General features: G+C 35.5%; 1 protein-coding gene across 20 annotated transcripts in view; it reads right to left on the bottom strand.

Moving 5' to 3' along the window:
- CDC42BPA (CDC42 binding protein kinase alpha) overlaps positions 1-26,377 on the bottom strand; it is a 313,445-nt gene that overhangs the window by 112,246 nt on the left and 174,822 nt on the right. For 18 of the 20 annotated variants that reach the window (XR_008649731.2, XM_055235020.2, XM_055235019.2 and 15 more), the window contains exons 11-14: positions 25,828-25,950; positions 16,627-16,760; positions 9,513-9,755; positions 9,146-9,256 (exon numbers count right to left, since the gene is read on the bottom strand). Coding sequence is in view for 19 of the 20 variants with exons in the window: in XM_055235020.2 (XP_055090995.1) it covers positions 9,146-9,256; positions 9,513-9,755; positions 16,627-16,760; positions 25,828-25,950 (611 nt within the window). In the remaining variant the exon portion in view is untranslated. The remainder of the gene's footprint in view (positions 1-9,145; positions 9,257-9,512; positions 9,756-16,626; positions 16,761-25,827; positions 25,951-26,377) is intronic. The other 2 variants (XM_055235029.2, XM_055235037.2) reach the window with 1 other exon arrangement.

Below are 26,377 nucleotides of genomic sequence, written 5' to 3' on the forward strand. Positions count from 1 at the left end.
AACAATCCACTAATAAACCAAGAAATAAAGAGGTACAACTTTTTTTGCCTCTCATATTTGCAAAGATCTGTGGGATTCATCACATAAATTAGCCTTAAAATAATCGCTAACTTCGTTTCTAGGTGCCTGTTCTAAGAAAATTATACAGAAAAAGCAGTGCATAAAGGTGTTTTTGGCAATTATAATACTGCAAAGAATTTTTAAAGGTAACAATAGAAAACTGGTTATGCGGATAGTCTTCTTGAATTATTTATAATCACTAAAATTATGTTTGTGATAATTTTGTAATAACAAATAGAAATAACTAGGTATGTGAAAATTCTTTATTATTATTATTATACTTTAAGTTTTAGGGTACATGTGCACAATGTGCAGGTTTGTTATATATGTATCCATGTGCCATGTTGGTGTGCTGCACCCATTAACTCGTCATTTAGCATTAGGTATATCTCCTAATGCTGTCCCTCCCCTCTCCCCCCACCTGGGGGGAAAATTCTTCTTGAACTACTTAAAATCATTAAAATTATGTTTGTGACAATTTAGTAATGAAAGTAAAAATGCTTATTACACTATTAAGCGAAAAATGTAAGTGTATGGGTTGAACTGTGTTACCCTCAAATTCCTATCTATGTTGAAGCCCTAACCACCAGTACTTCAGAATGTAACTTTATTTTAAAATATGGTTTAAGAGGTAAATCGAATCAAAACGGTAAGGCACACCCCTAATTCATTAAGACTGCATCCTTATAAAAGGAGAAATCTGGACACAGACACACAGGGAGAACTCCATGTGAACATGAAAGCAGAGATCAGGGTGATGTATCTTACAAGCCAAGCAATGCCAAAGACTGTCAGCATGCCACCAGAAGCCAACTGTACCAATATCTTGATTTTGAACTTCTAGCTTCCAGAGCTGAGACACTTCTGTGTTTTAAGCCACCCAGTGTGTGGTACTTTGCAACAGCATCCCCAACAAACTAACACAATAGGGAAAAAAAATACCTCTAGTAGCATCACAGCATCATATGTAACAACTTAAAAGTTTTCCTTAAAAATTGTTTTTATTGAAATATAATTCACATATCATACAAATCGCTCATTTAAAAGTGTAAAATTCAATTATCTTGTTATACTGCATTAATAGTTTTTAAGTGGTAAAACAACATACAACAAAATTTTCCATTTTAACCATTTTACATGTACAATTCAATGGCATTAATTACATTTGCAATGTTGTATAAGTATCACCAGTATCTATTTCCAAAATTTTTTCATCATTTCAACAAAAAATTCTGTAACCATTAAGAATTAGCTCCCTGTTCCCCACTCCACGCAAACCCTGGTAACCTCTATTCTACTTTGTATCTATGAATTTGCCTATTTTATTTTATTTTTTTTAGAGACAGGGTCTCACTCTGTTGTCCAGGCTGGAGTGCAGTGGCACAATCATGACTCACTGTAGCCTCGACCTCCTGGGCTCAAGCAATCCTCCCACCTCAGCCTCCTGAGTAGCTAGGACTACAGGCATCTACCACCGTGCCCAGCTAATTTCTTAATTTTCTGTAGAGATGGGGTCTCACTCTGTTGCCCAGGCTGGTTTTGAACTCCTGGGCTCAAGTAATCCTCCTGCCTCGGCCTCCCAAAGTGCTGGGATTACAGTCATGGGCCACTGCATCGGGCCTGAATTTGCCTATTCTAAATATTTCATATAAGTGGAATCATATAGTATTTGTCCTGTTGTGTCTGGCTTCTTTTACTTAGTACGTTTTCGAGATTCAGCAACGTTGTAGTATGTATCATGACTTCATTCCTTTTCGCAGATAAATGATACTCCATTGTATTTATATACCACATTTCCTTTATGTATCTGTTGATGAACACTTGGATTGTTTCCACCTTTTGGCTACTGTAATAATACTTCAATAAACACTTGTGTAAAGTATCTATTAGAGTTCCTATGTTCAAATATTTTGGGTATATACCTAGGAGAGGAATGGCTGGTTCATGTGGTAGTTCTGTTTGACTTTTTGAGGAACCACCACATTGTTTTCAAAAGTGGCTACATTATTTTATACTTTCATTAGCAACATATAAGCGTTTCAATTCTCTACCTTCTTGTTAAGACCCACTTTCTTTTTTCTTTCTTTTTAATTTTAGCTATCCCAGTACATATGAAGTGGTATCTCATTTTGGCTTTAATTTGCATTCCCCTAGTGATTAGCAATGTTGAGCATTTTTTAATTTGCTTATTGGCCATTTATATATATCTTCTCTGGAGAAATGTCTATTTAAGTCTTTTGCCCATTTTTTGATTGAGTTGTCTTTCTGTTGTAGAGCTGTAGTTCTTTATATAATCTGGATATTAAATTGTTATCATATACATGATTTGCAAATATTTTCTTGCATTCCTTAAGCTGTATTTTTACTTTCTTATGTCCTTTGATACCATACACATTAAGTTTTAATTTTGATAAAGCCCAATTTATAAATTTTTTTTTGTTATTTATGCATCTGTATTAATAAGAAATATTGGTCTGTAATTTTGTGATTTTTTTTGTCTCGCTTTGATATTCAGGGTAATGCCAGCTTCACAGAAAGTTAGGAAGTGTTTCCTCCTCTTCTATTTTAACAAGAGTTTGAGAAGGATTGGTGTTAATTCTTCTTTCAGTATTATTTCTAAGAATCCATCATCAAATCCAAGGTTTTATGAGAGTTTTATAGTTGTAGCTACAAGATTTCAGTTGCTGATCCAATTTGAGTTAATTTGTATAACTGGTGTGATGCAGGTGACCAATTTCATTATTTTGTAGGTTAATATTCAGTTGTCCCAAAACATCTGTAGAAACTATTCTTTCCCCATTGAATGGACTTAGTACATTTGTCAAAAATTAATTGGCCCTGGATACATGCATTTACTTCTGTATTCTTAACTGTATTTTATTGGTCTGTACATCTATCTTTATGACAGTACCACACTGTTTTGATTACTGTAACTTTGTAGTAAGTTCTGAAGTATGAGTCCTCCAACTTTGTCTTTTTTTATGATTGTTTTGGCTGTCCAGGTCCTTTGCAATTCCATATGAATTTGAGGATCAGCTTTTTATTTCTGCAAAAAAGACTTTGAATTTTGATAGGGACTGAGTTGAAGCTGTACATAACTTTAGCTAGTAGTACTGCATCTTAACAATATTAAATCCCACTATTCATAAACATGAAATGTCTTTCCATTTATTAAGATCTTCTTTAATTCCTTTCGGCAATGTTTTGTCATTTTTAGTTGGTTAAATGTGTTCCAAGGGATTTTATTCTTTTTTTTTTTTTTTAGAATTATCTGATGATACTTTTATTATTATTATTATTTATTATTATACTTTAGGTTTTAGGGTACATGTGCACAATGTGCAGGTTTGTTACATATGTATCCATGTGCCATGTTGGTTTGCTGCACCCATTAACTCGTCATTTAGCATTAGGTATATCTCCTAATGCTGTCCCTCCCCACTCCCCCCAACCCACAACAGTCCCCGGAGTGTGATGTTCCCCTTCCTGTGTCCATGAGTTCTCATTGTTCAATTCCCACCTATGAGTGAGAACATGCAGTGTGTGGTTTTTTGTCCTTGCGATAGTTTACTGAGAATGATGGTTTCCAGTTTCATCCATGTCCCTACAAAGGACATGAACTCATCATTTTTTATGGCTGCACAGTATTCCATGGTGTATATGTGCCACATTTTCTTCATCCAGTCTACCGTTGTTGGACATTTGGGTTGGTTCCAAGTCTTTGCTATTGTGAATAGTTTTAGGTGCAATTGTTAAGTGCAATTGCTTTCTTAACATTCTTTGCAGATTGTTCGTTGCTGGCTTACAGAAACACAACTGACTGCTGTGTGTTGATCTTGCAGCCTGGAACTTGGGTGAATTTATTTTAAGCTCAAGTCTCAAGTTCCTTTCTTTTTGAGACAGGGTCTCACTCTGTCACCCAGGCTGGAGTGCAGTGGCCCAATCATGGCTCACTGAAGTCACGACCTCCGAAGTCTTCCTTCTACCTCAGCTCCCGGATAGCTGGGACGACAGGTGCCTTCTCAAAAAAGAGTTTGGGAAGGATTGGTGTTACTTTTTCTTTAAGTGTTTGGTTCAATTCACTAGTGAAGTGGTGTGGTCTTGGAGTTTTCTTTGTCAGAAGGTTGCCTGTCTTTTTTTAACAAGCCGCTGCAGTGGGACTGTGGAGTGCGGGAGGGTCTGTCAGAAGGTTTTTGATTACTGATTCAATGTCTTTACTTGTTATAGGTCTGCAGAGATTTTCTATTTTGCCATGAGTCATAGTGGGTTATTTGTACCCTTCTAAGAACTTGTCCATTTCATCTAGGTTATCTACTCTGTTGGCATACAGTTGTTCCTCTTATAATTCTTTTGTTTTCTGTTGGTCAGTAATAAAATTTTCCCTTATACTTCTGGTTTTAGTTATTTGCAGTGTCTCTCTCTCTCTCTCTTTAGCTCTTTTTATTGGGAAAGGGTTAGTCTAATTAAAGGTTTGTCAATTTTGTTGACTTCTAACCAACTAACTTTTTGTTTTATTGATTCTATTATTTTCTAGTCTTTATTTTATTTAGCTGTGCTCTAATCTTTATTATTTCATTCCTTCTGCTATCTTTGGATTCAGTTTGCTCTTCTTTTTCTAGTACCTTAAGGTATAAAGTTAGGTTATTGATTTTTACCTTCTTCCCTTTTAGTCCTTCTTTTTTTTTTTTTTTTTTTTTTTTTTTTTTTTTTTTTTTTTTTTTTTTTTTTGAGACGGAGTCTCGCTCTGTCGCCTGGGCTGGAGTGCAGTGGCACGATCTCGGCTCACTGCAAGCTCCGCCTCCCGGGTTCACGCCATTCTCCTGCCTCAGCCTCTCCGAGTAGCTGGGACTACAGGCGCCCGCCACCACGCCCGGCTAATTTTTTGTATTTTTAGTAGAGACGGGGTTTCACCATGGTCTCGATCTCCTGACCTCGTGATCCGCCCGCCTCGGCCTCCCAAAGTGCTGGGATTACAAGCGTGAGCCACCGCGCCCGGCTAGTCCTTCTTTTTAATACAGGCATTTACAGCTATAAATTTCTCTCTTGAGCACTGCCTTTATGGCATCCTGTAAGTTCTGGTGTATTGTATTTTCATTTTCATTCATGTATTTTCTAATTTCTCTGGTGATTTATTCTTTGACCTATGGTTGCTTAAGAGTGTGTTCATTAATTTCAACATATTTTTGAACATTCCAAGTTTTTTTTTTCCTGTAATTCCACTGTGGTTGGAGATGAGACCTCATACGACTTCAATCTTCTTCCATTTACTAAAATGTTTTTTGGCCTAACATATGGTCTATCCTGGAGAATCTGCCATGTGTACTTTAAAAGAATGTGTATTTTGCTGTTGTTGGGTGAAAAGTTCTATACATGGTTGTCTCTCAGTATCCATAGGGCACTGGTTCCAGGACCCCACTTGAATACCTAAAATCCATGGATGCTCAAGTCTCATATATAAAATGGTACAGTGTTTGCATACAACCTACACACATCCTCCCACATACTTTAAATTACCTCTAGATTACAGTCACATATTGCTAAACGACAGGGATATATTCTGAGAAATACATCTCATTAGGTGATTTTGTCCTTGTGTGAACATAAATTGTACTTCCACAAACCTAGATGGTACAGCCTACTACACACCTAGGATATAGGGTATAGCCTATTGCTCTCAGGTTACAAACCTGTACAGTATGGTACTGTCCTGAATACTGCAGGGAACTGCAACACAACAGTAAACACCTGTGTCTCTAAATATAGAAAAGATACAGTAAAAATATCATATAAAAGATAAAAAATGGTATGTCACATATAAATATGGTATAAAAGTATGGTATAAAAAATAAAAAATGGTATGTCATGTAGAGCATTATGAATGGAACTTACAGGACTGGAAGTTGGCCTGGATGAGTTAGTGACTGGTGAGTGAACATGAAGGCCTAGGACATTACTGTACACTACTGGAGACCTGATAAACACTTTATACTTCGGATACACTATTTTAAAAATTTTATTTATCCAATAATAAACTTGGCTTACTATACCTTTATAAGCTATTTACTATTTTAAAACTTTCTGAACTTTTCTGTAGTAACACTTAAAACAAACACATTGTACAGATGTACAAAAATGTATCTTTTTTTTTGAGACAGAGTCTCACTCTGTCATCCAGGCTGGAGTACAGTGGCTCAATCTCAGCTTACTGCAATCTCTGCCTCCCAGGTCCAGGTGATTCTCGTGCCTCAGCCACCAGGGTAGCTGGGATTACAGGCACGCGCCACCACGCTCAGCTAATTTTTGTATTTTTAGTAGAGACGGGGTTTCACCATGTTGGCCAGGCTGGTCTCGAACTCCTGGCCTCAAGTGATCCACCTACCTCAGCCTCCCAAAGTGTTGGGATTACAGGCATGAGCCACCACACCTGGCTATCTTTCTTTATATCAATTTTCTATAAGTTTTTTTCTATTTGTAAAATTTTTATTTGTTTTACTTTTGAAACGTTTTTGTTAAAAATTAAGACACAAACACATACATTAATATAGGGTTTACACAGGGTCAAGATCATCAAGACGTTACTAGATGATAGGAATTTTTCCAACTCCGTTATAATCTTACGGGACCATTGTTGTGTATATGCAGTCTGTGGCTGATCAAAACGTCACGATCTGTACTTACAATACCTAATGTGATATAAATGCTATATAAGTAGGTTTTACATTTGGAATAATGACAAGAAAAATCATCTGTACATGTTCAGTACAAATGCACGCATCTAATTTTCTTCCTCCAAATATTTTTGATCCATGGTTGGTTGAATCCACAAATGCAGAACTCATGGATATGAAGGGCTGACTCTGTATCTGTTAGGTCTAGTTGGTTATAGTGGTGTTCACGACCTCAATATCCTTATTGATCTTGTGTGTATATGTTCTATCCATTACTGGAAGTGAGATATTGAAGTTTTTAACTCTTTTTGGAGGGCTATTTCTCTCTTTAAGTCTGTCAAAAGTATTCTCAATGAAGTGAAGATTCCTACAATCTTTAAAAGGGCCAAAATATGTTTTAACCCTTTACTATGTGCCAGGTTCTGGCCTATACATGTTAAATGCATTAACTTATTTACTAGGTAGGTGTTATATTATCTCAAATTTCTAAATGACACAGAGATGTGTTTGGCAAGTAGGTAAACATGATACAGAGTTTCCAATGAAGTAACGTTTATTGTAGAAAAAAATAAAAAGCAAACTATTAGATAAAACATGTGAATGAAAGCTAGAAAACCTGGGTTTACATTGTACTCTATTGCTTATGACTATAAAATATTTAACTCTCCTGAGCCTCAATTTTCTCAAGTAAAAATAATGCCTAAGATTTCTTCCAGTTTGTACTTTATTATTCTTATCATCCAAAGCACCTAGAATAGTGCTGGAAACAAAGCAGGCCCTGACTGAAAAGTATCTGGGATGGTGATGTAATTACTTCTATATACTAATCCTGCTCTAGAGGTACAGGTGTATATAGAAGACACATCTCTATTTCGTAAAGCTAACCAGGACTATGAATTCATGATGAACTAAAACAAACTCCCAAAACAAAAACAAGAATAAAATCAAGAGTTTATATTTCTATTTACAGCAAAGGAATTTGACATGCAACCACTGAAATTCAATTGTCAGAAAAAGTAAGTTCTGACCAATTCTACCACATGATTCATTCATAACTTAACAGTTAAATATCTGGTCCTTTGCCAGGGCCAAATTAACAATATATCTGTCTGTGTTTTCAATAAGCTAGGTCACGGTTTAGTTGGAAATATACAGATCTGCAAATAAATAATTACAATAACAGCTAAGCTACAGGTATTAACAGAATTCCAAGAAGCAGTACAGAAGGAATATGTAGATTTTAAGGAGTATGATTCTTACATGTTATGGATAATTAGACACTAGACTAAGCATGGTCCTAAAAGAAGTAGGTGAAATAGGGGCTGACAGATATAGCAGAGGAAACAGGATGGAAAAAGTTTCGAGTCAAAAAAGATAAAAGGCAGATACCACATTCAGACTATTACTTAGTATGGTAAAAATATCACGTCAATTTGATCTTAATTCACTCACTGTAATATACATAATACTATTACACTAACAGTTACTGAACACTTTTAATGTGTCAGCTTACAAATGTATGTATGTACTTTTGACATGAAATAGTTTTATAGATGAGAAAATTAAAGTATAATGAGGTTAAATGTTGTTTTGTTTTGTTTTGTTTAAGATGGAATTTCGCTCTTGCCCAGGCTGGAGTGCAATGGTGAGACCTAGACTCACTGCAACCTCCGCCTCCCGGGTTCAAGCAATTCTCCTGCCTTGGCCTCCTGAGTAGCTGGGATTATAGGCATGCGCACCACGCCTGGCTAATTTTGTATTTTTAGTAGAGATGGGGTTTTGCCATGTTGGTCAGGCTGGTCTCGAACTCCTGACCTCAGGTGATCTGCCCATCCCGGCCTCCGAAAGTGTTGGGATTACAGGCATGAGCCACTGTGCCCAGCCCCATAATGTTCTGTCCAATGTTACACGTTATACAGCAAGTAACTGGTGAAAGCAAGAAGTTAAGAATAGGTAGTCTGACTCCAGAACGGCTCAAGGATTTCCCTTGCAAAGCACCTTCTGCTGAGATGTTTTAGACTATGCCCATTATCATCTTATCCTAACAAACACAAGTGTCTGCAAAGCTACCCCTGAGCTTCTCCTGAGTCATTTATGAGATATATAGAGGGTCTGGATATCTAACCATGACTCTCATGCAGATTACCAGTACATCTTGTGTAGGTAGGCAGTCCTTCATAAACATTCTAACTTCTTCCTGATAGATTCATATTTCCCACTAAACATAGTCCTCCATTTTCTTCAGCATAATTAAGAAATCTGTATTAGTTTCCTACTGGTAAGAACGAGAATTATGAATACTAGGTTTGAAGAATGGCTAGTTTTCACTGCACACTGAATACAGTATATAAGCTAACACTCCTAACAAGTCTAAAGAGAAGAAAATTAAGCTTCATAAATGTGAAGTCAAAAGATACCTTCAGTCCCTCCAATTCATTTTCCAGTTGCTTGGAATAGTGCTCACTCTGCTCACGTAGTTTCCTGTCTTTAGATGCTTCAGCAGCTAGAGCTTCTGTATGAACTTCCAGCTTTAAAACAGAATGAAAAAAGCATGAAAAAATTCATGGTTATAATTTTTTTCCAAACAAAACATTTATCCCAATGAGAATTTACCTTGTAACAGGAAGATAATTCAAATGTTTAAATCCATATTAAATAATATTAACAAACTATAAAAATAACTTTAAAAATATTAAAGAAAAAATTATATATGGTATTACTAGTCTCAAAAAGCAGCTTTAATCACTATCCCATGGGCACTACAAAATTTGCCTGACTACTAACCTCTTTTTTGGCTCTTTCTGTTCTGCGCAGTTCTTGCCTTAAGCTTTCAACTTTTTGCATCACCAGGTCCACCTCTTCTTCCTTATCTCGGACATGGCGAGCAAGTTTCTGTTTTTGGGTGTGCAATTCTGTTAGCCGCTCATTGATCTCCATGAATTCCTGCATGGCCAGTTTCCTCTGACAGTGTGCGTCTTTCAGCTCTTTGGATTGGTTTTTTAATCGCTCACTAGCCTGGACTAGTTCCTACAGTTTTGTAAAAAGAATATAAGTTACCAATTCTGCAACCTAGAGACCAAATTTGGCCATCAGAATAGCTATTATTAAGTCAAGAAGAGCCAAAATTATTCACCTTAGGACAAATTAAAAGAAATAAACTACTTCTGAACAGATATTAATGGCATGGTGTCCTGATATAGTCTCAATTCCTTATGCTAATATAGTAAATGCACGGGAGGTGCTCATTTAACCTTATAGTACCTTAGTTTCCAGAAATGAGGAAAATATTTAGGAATAAACGATATGATGGTCAAAATAAATATTTGTGAAATTTAATAAATATTTGTGAGGTTGTTTTCATAAAAAACAAGCGTTGCCCTTGACGTGGAGGCTACGCCTCAAGCCAGAAGCGAGGAGATAGAAACTACACCGGAGACTCCCTAATTGAAGTGAGAAACTTATAGGAGAGCTAAAGTGGACTCAGGGCAGTACCACTACCTGCCTCCCAGCAAAAGGAAATGCAAATTTTCCTTGGGGAAAAGAACTGCAATGAAATCTGAATTTTTCACATATTAAGAACAAACAAGAGTGAGCTCACAACCACAGATTCCAAAATACTCAAAGAACAAAGCACCACAATCAAACAACAAAAACAATAAACATCAAAGGTATCTTGGAATTAAAATAATTAGATATCAACACAAAATTGCTACATCTGAAATGTTTAAAGGAATAAAAGATGAAATAATAAAAATGAAAAAATGACAAAAGGCTATTAAAAATGACCAAGCAGATTTATAGAAGAATTGTATGGAACATTTAGAAATAGAAAACATAAGGCCAGGCACAGTTGCTCTCATCTATAATCCCAGCACTTTGGGAGGCTGAGGCAGGAGGATTGCTTGAGCCAAGGAGTTCAAGATCAGCCTAGGTGACATTGTGAGACCTTATCTCTATGAAAAAATAACAATGCAAAAAAAAAAAAAATGGCCAGGTATGATGGTATGCGCCTATAGTCCTAGCTACCAAGGTGGGAAGATGACTTGAGCCTGGGAGGCTGAGGCTGCAGGGAGCTGAGATCACTCCATTGCACTCTAGCTTGGGAAATACAGTGAGACTCCACCTCAAAAAAAAAAAAAAAAAAGGAAATGAAAAAATATAAATGTTAAAATTAAAGACATTCATCCATCACCACAGGAAGCTCTACATTTATGAATCAAGAAAAAATTTAAAAAATCCAAACCAGAAGTGTTCAAAAAATGACACTGGGCAATACCAAAGAGAAATAAAAGACCGTAAAGAAATCAGAGGGAAAAAAAGACAAATCACCCATTCCTCATCCTCAAATAAGGCGGGGAGGAGGAAAATTAGACTAAGAACAGACACTGAAGAAGTAACAACAGCAACAGAAACAGGGTAAAATATTTTCAAAGATATGAGAAGATAATTAAAATTATATACCCAAAAAATTACTTTTCAAGTCTGAGGCTTCATATAAACAGAACTGACAGAGCTTACCATCATCAGATCTGCACTAAAGGAACCAGTAAAGCTTTATTTCAGGAAAAAAAAAAGATTTTAGAGATCTAATGCAAGAGAAATGAAGAGCTAATAAAATGGTTAACATGAATGTGAATGTAAACAAATGTGTATGTAAGATTACACTATAAAAATGTTAACTTTGTACAGTAAACAAAAGATACAGCTAAAATACTGGCCAGTAACAACACATAAAGAAAGTTGTAAAGAGGTAATACAGCTTGAATATCCCTAATCCAAAAAAATTGCAATCTGAAATGTTTCAAAATCCAAAACATTTTGAGTGCCAACATGATGTTCAAAGGAAATGCTCACTGGAGCATTTCAGATTTTGGATTTTCGGGTTAGAAATACTCAACTGGTATAATGCAAATATTCCAAAATCCAAATGCTGGTCCCAAGCATTTCAGATAAGGGATACTCAATCTGTAAAATTAAACGTCTTTAAATTGTTTGTGGGAAATAGTTTTAAGATATTTAACTTAAACTTGGTTAATACACATGGTAGAAGCCAAGAGTAACCACCAAAAGACTAGAGAGTAAACTAAAATGTCAACAACAACAACAACAAATTTCAGTGAAGAAGACATAAATGATTTTGCAAACAAAAAGAGTTCTGGAGACTGCTGCACAACAATGTAAATATACTTGACATTACTTAACTGTGCACTTGAAAATTTAGATGGTAATTTCATGTTATACATATTTTACCACAGTTAAAATCTTTTGAGAAGGGAAGAAAGGAAATAAAAAGCAGCATGCAAAAATCATGACAAACAGAAAACAAAAGATAGTAGAAACACATCCATATACATTAGTAACCAGTTAAAGGCCATCTATTATATTGGATTATGAAATGAAATCTTGACTTCAGTAGAAAAAGTATTACTGAGGATAAGGAATATCACTACATAATGACAAAATTCAATACACTAAGAAGAAATACTATACTAAACTTTTGTGCATTCTATAAGAGAGTCTCAAAATCATTAAAAAGAAACTGTTAGAACTTCAGAGAAAAATTGGTAAACATCACTATAATGAAAAATTTTAATTTCTTAGTCATTAACAGATAAACCAAGTAGGCAAAAAAAAAGTGAATATAAAGACGATCTGAAAAGCTTCGTACACAGAAGCTTGCTCTCTAAATTGGAACACAAACTATTTTCAAGAACACATATTGAATGGAACAGGCTACACCATGAAGCAAGTCTCAGTAGATTTCAAAGAACAGAGATACCACATACAGCAAGTTCTGTAATGACACTGCAACTAAATTGAAGTCAACAAAAAAGATAAAACTCCATACACTGAAAATTTTAAAAGACACTTATAAATAACTCATTGGTCCATGAGAAAAAGAAGCAATGCAATTCAACTCTTTCTATGAGACCTGTATAATCTGAATATCAAAAAAAAGAAAAGAGGAAAAAAAATAACACACCAATCTCACTTATAAAAACAAATGTGAAAATCGTTTTTAAAAATTAGTAAATCAGTTCCAGTGACATATAAAGTAGATATGCATGAAGTCTGGAGCTAAACTCCTTGTGCTGAAAATCTAGCTCCACCACTTTCTATTTCTATGACCTTGAGCAAGTGAACTAACTTCTCTGTGATTGGTCTCACCATTCATAAAATGAGAATAACACCGAACTCATGGGGCTGTGATGGAGATTAAATAATTTAATATATGCAAAGCATTCAGAACAGTGTTATTAGAACAGATATTTGCTACATAAATGTTATCTATACTATCACAGTATTATAAGAAATTTGGGCTTCACCCAGAAATGTAACAGTGGCTTAATATTAGAAAAATATTGTTGGCTCGCTACACCAACTTATTAAAAGACAAGAATCATATAATCATATCAACAGAACACAGAAGGGCACATTTAATAAAGTCAATACCCATTCTAAATAAAAAGCTATTAACAAAATAGGAATAGAGGGTAACTTCTTTAACCTGATAAAAATTATTTATTAAAAACGTACAGGAAACATTATTAGTGATGAAATATCAGAAGCAATTTCTTTAAAATCAGGGAACAAGATGGGGATGCCTGCTACTATCATTTCTAGTCAACAATGTACTGAGGTTCTAGCTAATACAGTGAAACAAGAAAAGAAATGAAAGTCTTTTCTGTATGAAATTTTATGGAAGAACATTTTAAAAGAACTTTAAATATATGGAGAGATATCATGTTTACAAATAAAAAGACTTCAGGAATGCAGAGAAACTTTTGTTTTTGCAGCTGGTCCCTTCTGAACAAATTTTACCAAAACCTGGGCTAAATGAAAGTCTTAAAAAGTAACTTATAACTGATTTAGTAGTGAGAAAACTAACAGATTTACCTTCTGGAGGTTATGTGTTTACATTTCAAGGTGAGGTGGGAGAGAGTATGAGCCTGGACCAAGGGTGCTTCCTTTGATGGAGCAGGAGACTCTGGGCTTATATTTCCAGAGGAAATATTTATCTATATTCCAAAGGGTTAGAGAAAGAACACAAGATCCTTCTCTTTAGATTTCCAAGGAACTCTCTCAGAATAGGAGAAAGCAGGAGGCAGTTGCTTCTTTCCTCTATATAAACACCTGCATAAATGTTTTCACGGCTCCTCATTTACAATACAGACTTCTTATGGGTAGGGTTTTATCCTGCCAGCTCTCAAGGTATTTCTCTTGGGGTAAGACTTGGCACAGAAGGGAGCCATGTAGTTATTCTTTGCTGTATGTAAGTAATAACAATCCGTTCTATTCTGGAAATCTGTGTGTATATTCAGAAAAATAATAATAAATATAGATAGTTAAGAACTTAAAGACAATATTGTAATGATGTTAATTCTCCCTAAATTGACCTATAAATTCAGTGCATTTTTTTTTCCCCTGAGATAGGGTCTTGCTCTGTTGCTCAGGCTGGAGTGTAGTGACATGATCATGGCTCACCGCAGCCTCAATCTACCAGGCTCAAGTGAACCTCCTGCCTCAGCATCCTGAGCAGCTGGGATGACAGGTGTGCACCACCCAGCTAATTTTTTAATTTTTTGTAGAGACTCGGTCTCATTCTGTTGTTGCCTAGGCTGGTCTCAAACTCCTGGACTCAAGTGATCCTCCTGCCTCAGCCTCTCAAAAGTGCCAGGATTACAAGCATAAGTCACCATGCCCAGCTGATTAAATGCTATTGTAATCAAAATTCCATCTTCACAGTTTTGAAAAAATAGCTGAGATACAGACCCTAAAATTTTAAAACTTTAAGACAAAAATTTAGGAGAATTTTTTTAAATCTCAGATTTTTTATACAAGACAGCAAATACACTAACCATAAAAATATTGATAAATCCGGCCACAACAAACCTAAGAACTTTTTTAAATAAAAAGATTCCTAAAAGCAAAAAGATAAGCCACTGAGAGATATTTGTAACACATATAACTCACAAAAGATTAGAATGTCCAAATATTTCCAAGAATTCTTATAACCAGTAAGAAAAAAACAACCCGACAGAAAAATATACAAAAGATATTAAGAAGCATTTCACAAAAGAAATGTAAATGACAATAGACCCATGTGAAGATACTTGACCTCATTAGTAATTAGAGAAATGCAAATTAAGACCACAACCAAACATTTTCTAAAACCTAAAATCTCAATTTAGACTAGATTGGCAAAAAGTAATAAATCTGGAAATATGAACACAGAAACTCCTATACACTACTTGTGGAAATGGAAGTTGGTATACTAGAAAACAGTTTGGCATTATAAAAAATCAGAATATTTGCTAATCCAATCAAAAAATAGGCAAAGGACCTCAGTGGACATTTCTCTAAGACGACATACAAATGGCCAATAGGTATATGAAAAAGTATTCAACATCACTAGTCATAAGAGAAGTAAAAATCAAAACCATAATGAGCTGTCACTTCACATCTATTGGAATAGCTATTTTTTTTAAAAGACAAAGGATAACAAGTGTTGGCAAGGAATGTGGAGAAAAATCATTTTCTACTGCCTATAGGATATTAAGCAAATCACTCAAAGTCCTTTATTGGTATAATCTGCTTCTTTTCATCAGCACTATCGTCTTCTCAAAATATATGAAAAGGATTTTTAATACTAAAACATTAAAAATTGGTGACTACCTATCACTATAAATCTAGCTATCCGATTTTCATCCTCTTTCCAAAGGGTTAGAGAAAGAATCCAAGATCCTTCTCTTTAGATTTCCAAGGAACTCTCTCAGAAGAGGAGAAAGCAGGAAGCATAACGTCGATTATGTTAACTAAATTTGGCTGAGTAATCCTACCAATAAAAATGGTAAACCATTAATATTACTATAATATTATTAAAGCGAATAGAACACTAACTGTTTTAAATGACAAATATTATTAAATTGGCAATGAATTTAAATGGACCTATACAAAAAATTAGTTGAAACTGCATTAAGCAGAAAGTAAAAATGTACTGGTCTATCTCAATCTATCCTTTAATAGTGTTCTCTTTTAGTCCTTTTGATTAGTTTCATCAGCTAAAGGTTATTTGTTTTATTTTTAATTCCCTCCATTTCTTTCCTGGCACCAAGACTTTCAAATCTTCCCCAAGAAGACTTCATTCATTCTATATTATCAGTGCATTATATTAATATATTACATCATTGAATACAACTTATGCTATGCCATAAACTACTGATTTCTTGTTTGCAATGGCTAGTATTAGTCCCAACATTTTTCTATTTGTTAATGAAAGTCACAGTGCTTAGCAGCATGTGGTTCAAGAAAAGTATTTTCTCTAGTGCTTGAATATTATTTACCCTATTGGGCTGTGTTACGGAGTCTTAGCTATCAATAAATTTTCCTGATGTTTAAAATAATGTTTAAATGTTTCACAAAGTTCTTATGAAAATGACTTTAGCTTATTTACCCCTGCTGCTTTGAAAGATAAAAACTGACATTTAAATCACCAAAGAAATTTTATATTATAACATTTTAAGAATGTTCATAGCAAGTTATAATGAAAATATGCCTGTATTTTAAATTTTTTCTATAGATGCTAAACTGTTTCTACTATTTTCTTATTTCTTCATGTTTCTTTTTCAATAACATTCACTTTTAATCTAGTCCTTTGACTATTAACTTTCTAAAAGAACAAAAGATTCTGAACTTTCAAGCTTCAACAATTTAAGTTTCTTAATTACTAGCTACTAATCAAACATACATCAAAATAATCCTTAAATTTTTAGACCAACTTTTAAAAAGATAAAATATACTATGTATTATTGTAATTCATTATGAATGCTTTCAGTATTCTTATTATACAAGATTCAAAACAGAGTAAAAACTTTAATGATCTAGTCACATATTTTACCTTATTTAGATCTTCCCTTTCTTGTTGTACCGTTTTGATTTGTTTTTCATAAGCCTTGATTTGTCTAAAAGCATCATCTAGTTCTTGCCTCACAGCATTAGCTTCTTCAAGTTGCTGTTCCAAACGACTTGATTCTAAAAACAAAAGACAATGTTTCTTTTAATATTTGTATAAAAGCACATGATTGAACCTAAGGTAAAACAACTAAAATTTTTTTTTAAATCAGTATTTTGAATTTAGTGTTAGGTCTACTGACAGTGTATACCAGTATGACTCTTGACAAATTAAATGCGTATCAGTTCACTGTAAAGATGGTGAATGGCGTATGCCATTGTGAAGATATGCAAAAATTTCTTACGTACTCATTAGGAAAAAAAAAACCACGATTCCAAAAAAAAGCACCTTTGGACCAATTAAAAATTTAAAACTAACAAGCAACAACAAAACCAACCAACCAAAAAAAAAAAAAAAAAAAGGCTTACCGCAGTGTTGGTAAGCATCCTAGTGCTGATGTTAGTCAAATTACTGTGTAAGACGGTTTTGATTCTAACAGGGTGGTTCCAAATCACCCAGTCTAGTTTCACCACTGTTTATCTGAAGAATAAACTCTGATTTCTAAAGAGCAAATATCTGAAAAACTCCTGATCTAAGTCAATTCTTCTATTTTTCAGATGAAGAAACTCAGGGAGCTGAATAATGTGCCTACAGTCACATAGCAAAATGTGTATCAGAGCTAAGACTAGAGCCCAGGAAATCTTGCACTGACTTCTCCACCTTACAAGGTAATGTTATTAAATAATGTTTAACATTCTCAGATAAGAGGGGCTTTTAAGAAACAACATTAGTGATTTTAACTTATGCCTTAAAATGTAATAAATTGATAGGAAATGTTCCTGGTATCAAAAGTAAACTAGCAAAGAACCGAAGTCAGTGATACAGAGAAATCTAAACAACATTCATTATCAGTTCTGCTCTGGATATTTTCTGTTCTTTACACATTATTACTCTAAGTCAGCAATATCCAACCTTTTTGGCACAGGGACCAGTTTTGTGGAAGACAATTTTTCCACAGCCCAGGAGTCCAGGAGATGGTTTCAGGATGAAACTGTTCTACCTCAGATCATCAGGCATTAGTTAGATTCTCATAAGAGGCGCGCAACCTAGATCCCTCGCATGAGCAGATCACAATAGGGTTCACGGTCCCATGAAAATCTAATGCTACCGCTGATCTGACAAGAGGTGGAGCTCAGGCGCTAATGCTCACTCACCTGCCATTCACCTCCTGTTGTGCGGCCCAGTCTGCTGGTACCAGTCTGTGGCCCGAGAATTGGGGATCCCTGCTCTAAGTAACATCCCCAGACAAGTGACATGAGCATCCCCTAGGAACTTAGATATGGAGAATCTCAAGCCCCAATCAAGACCTAATGAAGCAGAATCTATACAGTATCCTCAAGTCATTCATTTGTACATTAATATGTGGGAACCAGTGCACAAAGTGTTGTATATTGTTGAGACTGATGCTTTCAATAAATGAAGTAGTGTTAATATGTTAGTCCTATCGGGAAGAGCAATTCACTTGTGTAGATGAATACTGCAGTCTAAAAATTACTTAAATGTATTAGTGTATAATGCATTGTATAGTTCTACATTTCATAAATAACTGATATCAGTGCAATAAATTGATAGATTTAAAACTTACTTTGAAAGTATAGTTATTAATAGCATAGTTAACTTTTGAAGATGTAAAGTTGTATTAACTGGTTTTCATAGTATCTGAACAGTATCAATTAATGAATGCTTATGTGAAGAAAACTAAAAATCATAGGATGTTTAATCTTAATCATGGTGTTTAGTCTTATATTCAGAAAACTGTATTTTATCACTTTATCAAATTTTGGCATTTCATATGGGAATATTTATTTAAATTAATTTCAAACACATTTAAATATTTTCTAGTTTAAGTTTTTAACATTTTTAGGATATCAACAATTTCTTTTCTTTTTTTTTTTGAGACGGAGTCTTGCTCTGTCACCTAGGCTGGAGTGCTATGGTGTGATATCAGCTCACTGCAACCTCCGCCCTCCAGGTTCAAGCAATTCTCCTGCCTCAGCCTCCCAAGCAGCTAGGATTACAGACACTCGCCACCACGCCCAGCTAATTCTTGTATTTTTAGTAGAGATGGGGTTTCACCATGTTGGCCGGGCTGGTCTCAAACTCCTGACCTCAGGTGATCCGCCCGCCTCAGCCTCCCAAAGTGCTGGGATTACTGGCATGAGCCACTGCCCCCTGCCCGGATTTCAACAATTTCTAAAGTAAATATCAATTTACTTTTGTTATTTCTCATAATTAAGAGTAAAAATGTAGCCTGTAAGGCAGCTGACTTCTGTCACTTCCTGGTTCATTTTAATCAAATTTTATGATCAAGGAAAAACAATTTAGAGTAGCAATATGGTACATTATTAGTAATCCATTCTGAGCACACTTTCTTTCTTCTACTTTTGAAGTGTTCTTCTCTGACATGTTCAGTTTTTTCAGAAATTATCGTTACTGACTTATTTCAACAGCTCTGAGAAACAAAAAATTCAGTATTTCATAAAATTTCTCTATCATATAAAGTTTATAACAGATGATATCACAGGGGATAGCTTCTAAAAGCTTTAAGGATATTTTCACTGATTTATTTCAACATAGTGTTAATTTTAGTTTTCACCACAGCCATTTGATTTTGGCTGCTTTGCAATGGAGTTGTTAGAGAAATATATGTCAAATTTCCCTGTTTTATATTTCAGACACTCTTCAAAAGTGAAAAAAGCTCAAAACATTAATTTAAACAATAGTATGTGAATTATGAGAAGTACAAAAGAATGTACTAGATTAAGAAGTGTTGGAAAAGATAACCCCTCCCCTAATATTTAATAAAATCCTCCATTATGGAGAGAAACACAGCACTTGTAAAATTTGGAAAACACAGAATGCTGCATTCCCAAAAGATGAAAACCCATATCACAAAAAATCCAGAATGCTTTGAACTTTGGTCAAATACTATAAAATGAGTAAGGCAGCAGAGCCGTTACTTTTACTACAACAAATAACAAATATGGCTAAAATTCTGAAAGAAATCCAGAGACTATTAAAAATATCCAACACAATTAGCCATGACATTTAGATAAAGTTGTTAAAAACTAATTATAGTGAACAAATAGAAAAAGCTGTACTAGGCCGGGCACCATGGTTCATGCCTGTAATCCTAGCACTTTGGGAGGCAGAGGCTGGCAGATCACCTTAGGTCAGGGGTTCAAGACCAGCCGGGCTAACATGGTGAAACCCCATCTCTACTAAAAATACAAAAATTAGCCAGGTGTGGCACACACCTATAAACTCAGCTACTCGAGAAGGGCTGAGGCAGAAGAATCACTTGAACCTAGGAGGCGGAGGCTGCAGTGAGCCAAGATCGCATCGCTGCACTCCAGCCTGGGTGACAGAACGAGACTCTGCCTCAAAAGAAAAAGCTGTACTACGAAACTGGGTTAGCTGATACCAACTAAATGGTTCCTAGCTCACGGGTGCTATTCAGGACTGTAAAATTCAACTTGTTAGTAATGAGGACTTAATGAAGGCATCATACATATGGGGTTATTTTCTTGGCACTGGATGGCATGAAAGATAAATATAAAATATGGTCTTGAAGGAGGTAAGTTAGACAACAGCAACACTTTTAAAAAATAATAAAGTAGAAAATCAAATGCAAGTTGTGTGGCAGGCTATATGTGCTATAGGAATTGAGGTCAAAAAATGGGCATGATTAAAGCAGTGTTCAAAGTGGAACACTATAAACTGGAAAGGGGTTAAGACTAGAGCCAGTGGGAGGTTGGCAGAATAACCAAAACATCTCCCTGATCCACAAGATGGATAGTTTCATTTTCCCATTATGTAACTCTTCTGAGATGCGAAGAAACTTTACTTCTAATTATAATGAGTAAAAATAGGCTCCCTTATTATCTATACCCCTATTCACAGGAGGGAGGGAGGGGGGGAGGAGGGAGGGGAGAGAGAGAGAGAGAGAGAGAGAGAGAGAGAGAGAAAGTGTGTGTGTGTGTGTGTTAGTTTGGGGTTGGAGAAATAGAAACAGTACACAGAGGCACATATCCCCAACCTCAAGGCAACACAAGAATGAGAGTCTCAAAAGCACATTATAGATTATAATAAATTTTTCATTTAGGAAACAAAAAAATCCTATTTTCTCATACAAAAATATTAAATGAAGTATTTTTTATTAAAAAAATTTTATTTTTGTCTGCAGATACTCAACAAATATATATTGTTATACAATACTGGCAATAAGCTTGGCACTAGGAATATAGTAGGAAAACCTACTATAACCTACCCCTAACCTTTAGAAGCTCAGAGCATGGTAAAGAAGCAAATATTAAAAAGAAGTTGTCAATAATTATAAAATTGTAGCATTTTTTTCCAGAAACTTAAAAATATTGGAGAACACTGCTGTTGGGAAACACAAGATAAACAGTCATTAATGGTGTGTATTTGTATACACAAAGACTTTGCTCAAGAAGTTTCTGGAGGAATGACAGATTGAAGGTATTTTGGATACTTTTTTCTTCAGAGCCAAATTAAAGTTGGAGCTACTCATCAGGCAGGTCCTAAGGGAAGCCTTCAATTTGTATTTTTTTTAAAAAAGGGAAGGAAAGAAAGAAAGGGTAGGAAAAAAACAGTATGTGAAGGAAGTGGAGCACCATTGGGTGATTCAGCATGGCTGGAATCACTGGGCAAGGGAGTAGTAACAAGAAACAAAGCTCGAGAGGCAAATACATGCATAATAATGAAGGGCCTTGTATTAGAATTGAGAAATTTCTACTTTATCCTGGAGGCAATGGGGATCCACTGAAGGTATGTATGTTGAAGCTGTGACTTCAACAGACTTACACTTTAAAAGCTTACTCTGGAGACTTCAAGTTCTGGGAAGAAGGAATAGATATATTTCCCATTCTTCCCATTAAGTATAACTTAAAACCCTAGACATTATACATAAAACAAACATAAGAAGACTCTGAAATGTGAAGAAAAAAACTTCCTCAGGACACTGGGACCTGATAAACAACATAATGGTGAGTTTTCTGGGGTTTCTTCTTGGTTCATATATCCCAGAATTAGAGCTAAAGAAGATGATAACCCATAAATGACAACAGCTATAAAGAGAAAAAGCCCAACAAAAGCCTGCTCTTTCTAGCCAAAGGATTAGGAAAGGGGTAGACCAGGAACACAGACAACTCATAGAAAATAACAATTCCACTTGAGATAAACATCACAGAAAAAAAAAACTGGCCTCATGTCACTAATGTCAACAATGGACAAGTGCAGGGGGGCTAGATTTCCAACCTCATGAGGCTTATCATGAGATGCTCAAACACATCTGCAAGAGTGGTGTCAGAAAAACGCTGGGTGTGGTTACTCATGCCTATAATCCCAGCACTTTAGGAAGCTGAGGAGGGCGAATCACTTGAGGACAGGAGTTCGAGACCAGCCCAGGCAACACAGCGAGACTCCATGTCTACTAAAAATACAAAAAATTAGCCGGGTGTGGTCCCAGCTACGCAGGAGGATCAGGCACAAGAATTGCTTGAACCTGGGAGATGGTGGTTGCAGTGAGCTGAGATCACGTCACTGCACTCCAGCCTGGGGAACAGAGTAAGACTCTGCCTCCAAATTAAAAAAAAAAAAAAAAGGTGTCAGAAAAAGACAGGACATTAACCCTCACTGGCTGACAACAAGCCTCCCCTCACACATTGTCAGTGGAAACCACACGGGGAACCTGGACTTCTACCTCCAACCTGGGTTGGGTTTTGGATCCCAAGCATACTGTATTTTCAATCTATTTTGGTTGGGAAAAAAATCTGCATATAAGTGGATCCACACAGTTCAAATCCATGTTGCTCAAGGATCAACTGTATTTACAAATTTACAGCATATTTAATTTTACTTTAAAATAAATCACAAATTTATAATAAATGTATAATTGCATAATAATTTTATGTTGCCTCAGCATCCACTTTGAATGCAGGTTTGACTTTCTTGTTTCAGAGGCAGGGTTCAGTCACTCTTGATGCAGTTTCCAGTTCTACACCACACCCAACGGGCTCAAGCAGGAGACATCTCTCCCTCCTAGCAGACTGGGATTCTGCCTTCTAGCCGCCTCCTCTAAGAGGACCATTCAAGCACTGGCTTCCAAACTTAAAGTGACCTACACCCAATTCCCTAATATATACCGCTAGTTGCCATGCTCTCCTGCTCAACGCTCTCTGTCTCCCTGTACTCCCTGCCCTCCAGGTGTGTGGCCTCCAGGCATGCCATGTGCCACAAGGTCTGTAAGTACTAAAAACTCTTAAACGTTCACATCAAGGTTGTCATTGACGCTGTACCAGCAATCTGACTCCTGACTGCAAGGCTGCTTCAGAAAGGATGCATACAGGTGGATCCCCTGCTGGTGCTCTTTTCTTCAGGCCTCTGGTGGCTGCTGGTGACAGAAGCCACCAGCTACGTTGACAGAGAAAACAGGCAGTGAAAGAAAGAAAGAAAGAAAGAAAGAAAGAAAGAAAGAAAGAAAGAAAGAAAGAGAAAAAGAAGAAAAATAAAAAAAGGAAAACTAAAGACTAATATACTTCATGTATATAGATGCAAAAATCCTTAAAAATACATTAGGAATGGAATTCAGCAATATATAAAAGTAATTGTATACCATGACCACGATTTACAACAGGGATGTATGGCTGGTTCAACACTTTAAAATCAACCAATGTAATTCACCATATTAACAGGTTATTTTTTGAAAATCGTATGTTCATATCAATTGATACAGAAAAAGCATCTGACAAAATTCAGCACCCATTAATGATTTTAAAAACCCTTAGAAATACAGAAACAGAGGGAAATGAATGCTTTTCCCCAAGATTAGGAAGCTAGAATGTTCTTCTCATCATTCTTCTTTAACATGGTGCTGCAAGGTCTTGCAATAAGGCAAGAAAAGGAAACAAAAAGCATATAGATCAGAAAGGGAAAAATAAAACTGTTCCCACCTGCAGATGACATGTCAGAATTAAAAATCCCCAAGAATCTATTTTTTAAAAACCCTCCTAGAACTGAGTTCGGCAACACTATAGAATACAAAATAAACATATAAAAATCAACTATATTTCTGTATATTACAATAAACACATGAACAATAAAATTAAAAGTACAATACCATTTGGAATTGCTCAGAAAATGAAATTACTTATTATTATTCTATATATAATGGGTTAGACATCAACAAAAGTTTCCTTTGGATAGTGCCAGAACATTATTGTGAATGACAGCAAAATGTTTTAAGATTTAAAAATTCAGCTCTTTCATAGAGCTAACAAAGAAGCTCACAACTATTTTAGTGAATGACATAACAACTAGATTGTTGATTTGAATCTTTTACATCAATACCATCTATTTCAAGGCAGTTTTAAAATTAATTAGCAAGCTTTCAAAAGCTACTGCCATTCAAAGCCACATTCTACTATTAAAAAGAGAAGAGATAGGCTTATGAGTAAGTTTTCCAAATCGCTATCGCCTCTCTGAAGACAAATCACTGACCATCTAGCTGGTCTTCCGTTCTACTGCTTTTTTAGTGTCATACAACTCTAACACAGACATTCAATGACACTCTTACTGTTATTGTTGGTACCAAAGCAAAGTCCATGATTCACTTATCATGTTCCCAATCTATAATAACTTACTTTTGGAAAGATAAAGTAACAGAGATTAGATATATAGATATTTCTTAGGAGGAGAGCCTCTTAAAAACACAAAATAGCATTCATAAATTATGCTCAAAATTAAGATCTCCATATATTTAATATAAACAAAGTATTAATATGGCATTTTAAATAGTAATTTTTATAAAAGATGCTACATTAGATTATTTCTTCTCTTTCACTTATTTTTGCCTAAAACTGCCCTTCCGGAGAGGCCTGACCATTCTCGTTAAAATAGTACCTTCTGCTCTCTCTTCCTATCCCTCTACTTATTCAGATCATGTAATGCCTCTAAACCCTGCAAAAAACTGCCATTTCATTCTGAGTAAAAACCAAAGACCTTACAACAATCAGTAAGGCTCTACTGATCAGGCAACAAGCCCATTTCACCCCTTTAGTTCTCATTTCCTTCTATTCTCCCTGCTTGCTCATTCTGCCCTAGCCATGCAGTACTCTCTGTTTTACTTGAACACCTGGGGCACATTTGATTTTAGGGTCTTTGCACCGGCTATTCCTTCTGCCTGGAACACACATTTTGCAGATAACTGTATGGCTAACCCCCTTGCCTTCTTTAAATTTTTGCTAACATGTCACCTTCTCAGTCAGGCCTATCCCTGGAGCACTATACTTAAAATGATAAAACTCCTCATTTTGTACATCTGACTAATTCTCCTTATTCTATTCTTATTTTTAAAGCACTTATTACCTTCTAACATATTGTATTATTTACAAAGTTATATATTTACTGGTTTCTGTTTTCTGTCCTTTACCCAGGCCAAAGCAAAGATTTTTTGTTTAGTCTGTTTTGCTTAATGTTGAATCCCAAGAGCCTAAAACAACACCTGCTACATAGTAGATGCTCAGTATATTTATTGAAAAAATGCAATAAATGAATAATAGGTATATGAACACTTGTCAAATTTAGTTTTAGTCTCAGTAATACATGGAAAAAATTATTACATTAACAAAGAAAATAAATTTTCTTGATGCCTGTATACATGCACTCTGCTTGTCTCTAGTGTCCTTCTTCCTCACTCCTAACTCACCTTTTCCTCTCCTCACAAATATGCTTTGCCAGACAAATTCCAAAATGAATAGGCCTTCCAAAAAGGCCATCCTTGTTCACATAAGTCTGTGTTAGGTGATCCTCCTATGTACTCTCCACGTACCTCCATTTATTTTTCCTGATAGCCTTTTCATATGTATTGCAATAACTGTTTATCTGTTTCCCAGACCAAAATGTGAACTCCTTGAGAGCAGAACCCATTCTTATTTGCCGTTCCCTGACTAGCATGCAATTCACATCACATAACACAGACAGGTTCTCAACAGATGTTTTTTGTGGGAATAAACCATTTTTTAAACATTTCCTAAACTGAATTAACAGTGAATCACAAATATTTACCTGTTACTTGTTTCCTTAGTTTTTCAATTTCTTCTTTTAAGTTTTTTATTTCTAAATCTTTGCTTGCTGTTAGTGGACCATCAACAGTTGAATACTGCAGAGCTTGGACAGTCTGTGTTGACTCTTTAAAAAAAAGAATAAAATAAATAAAAATATCACCATACTCTAAATTCTTAAAACTAGTAACATTTTTTTTTGGAGAGAAATTCTTATACAATTTTATAGAACAAAACATCTACTCACTGACGAAAAGCATGTGAATACTCAAAAATTAAGTCATAAAAAATCAGGCCGGGCATGATAGTTCATGCCTGTAATCCCAGCACTTTGAGAGGCCAAAGTGGGAGAGTCACTTGAGTCCAGGAGTATGAGACCAGTCTGGGAAACAGAATGACACCCTTTCTCTACAAAAGATATAAAAATTGGCAGGGCATGGTGGCACATGCCTGAAGTCTCGCTACTCAGGAGGCTCAGATGGGAGAATTGCTTGAGCCCGGGAGGTTGAGGTGGTAGTGAGCCGTGATCATGGCACTGTACTCCAGCCTGGGAG

This window comes from Symphalangus syndactylus, chromosome 19 (assembly GCF_028878055.3).
Source record: "Symphalangus syndactylus isolate Jambi chromosome 19, NHGRI_mSymSyn1-v2.1_pri, whole genome shotgun sequence".
NCBI classification, from domain to species: Eukaryota; Metazoa; Chordata; class Mammalia; order Primates; family Hylobatidae; genus Symphalangus; species Symphalangus syndactylus.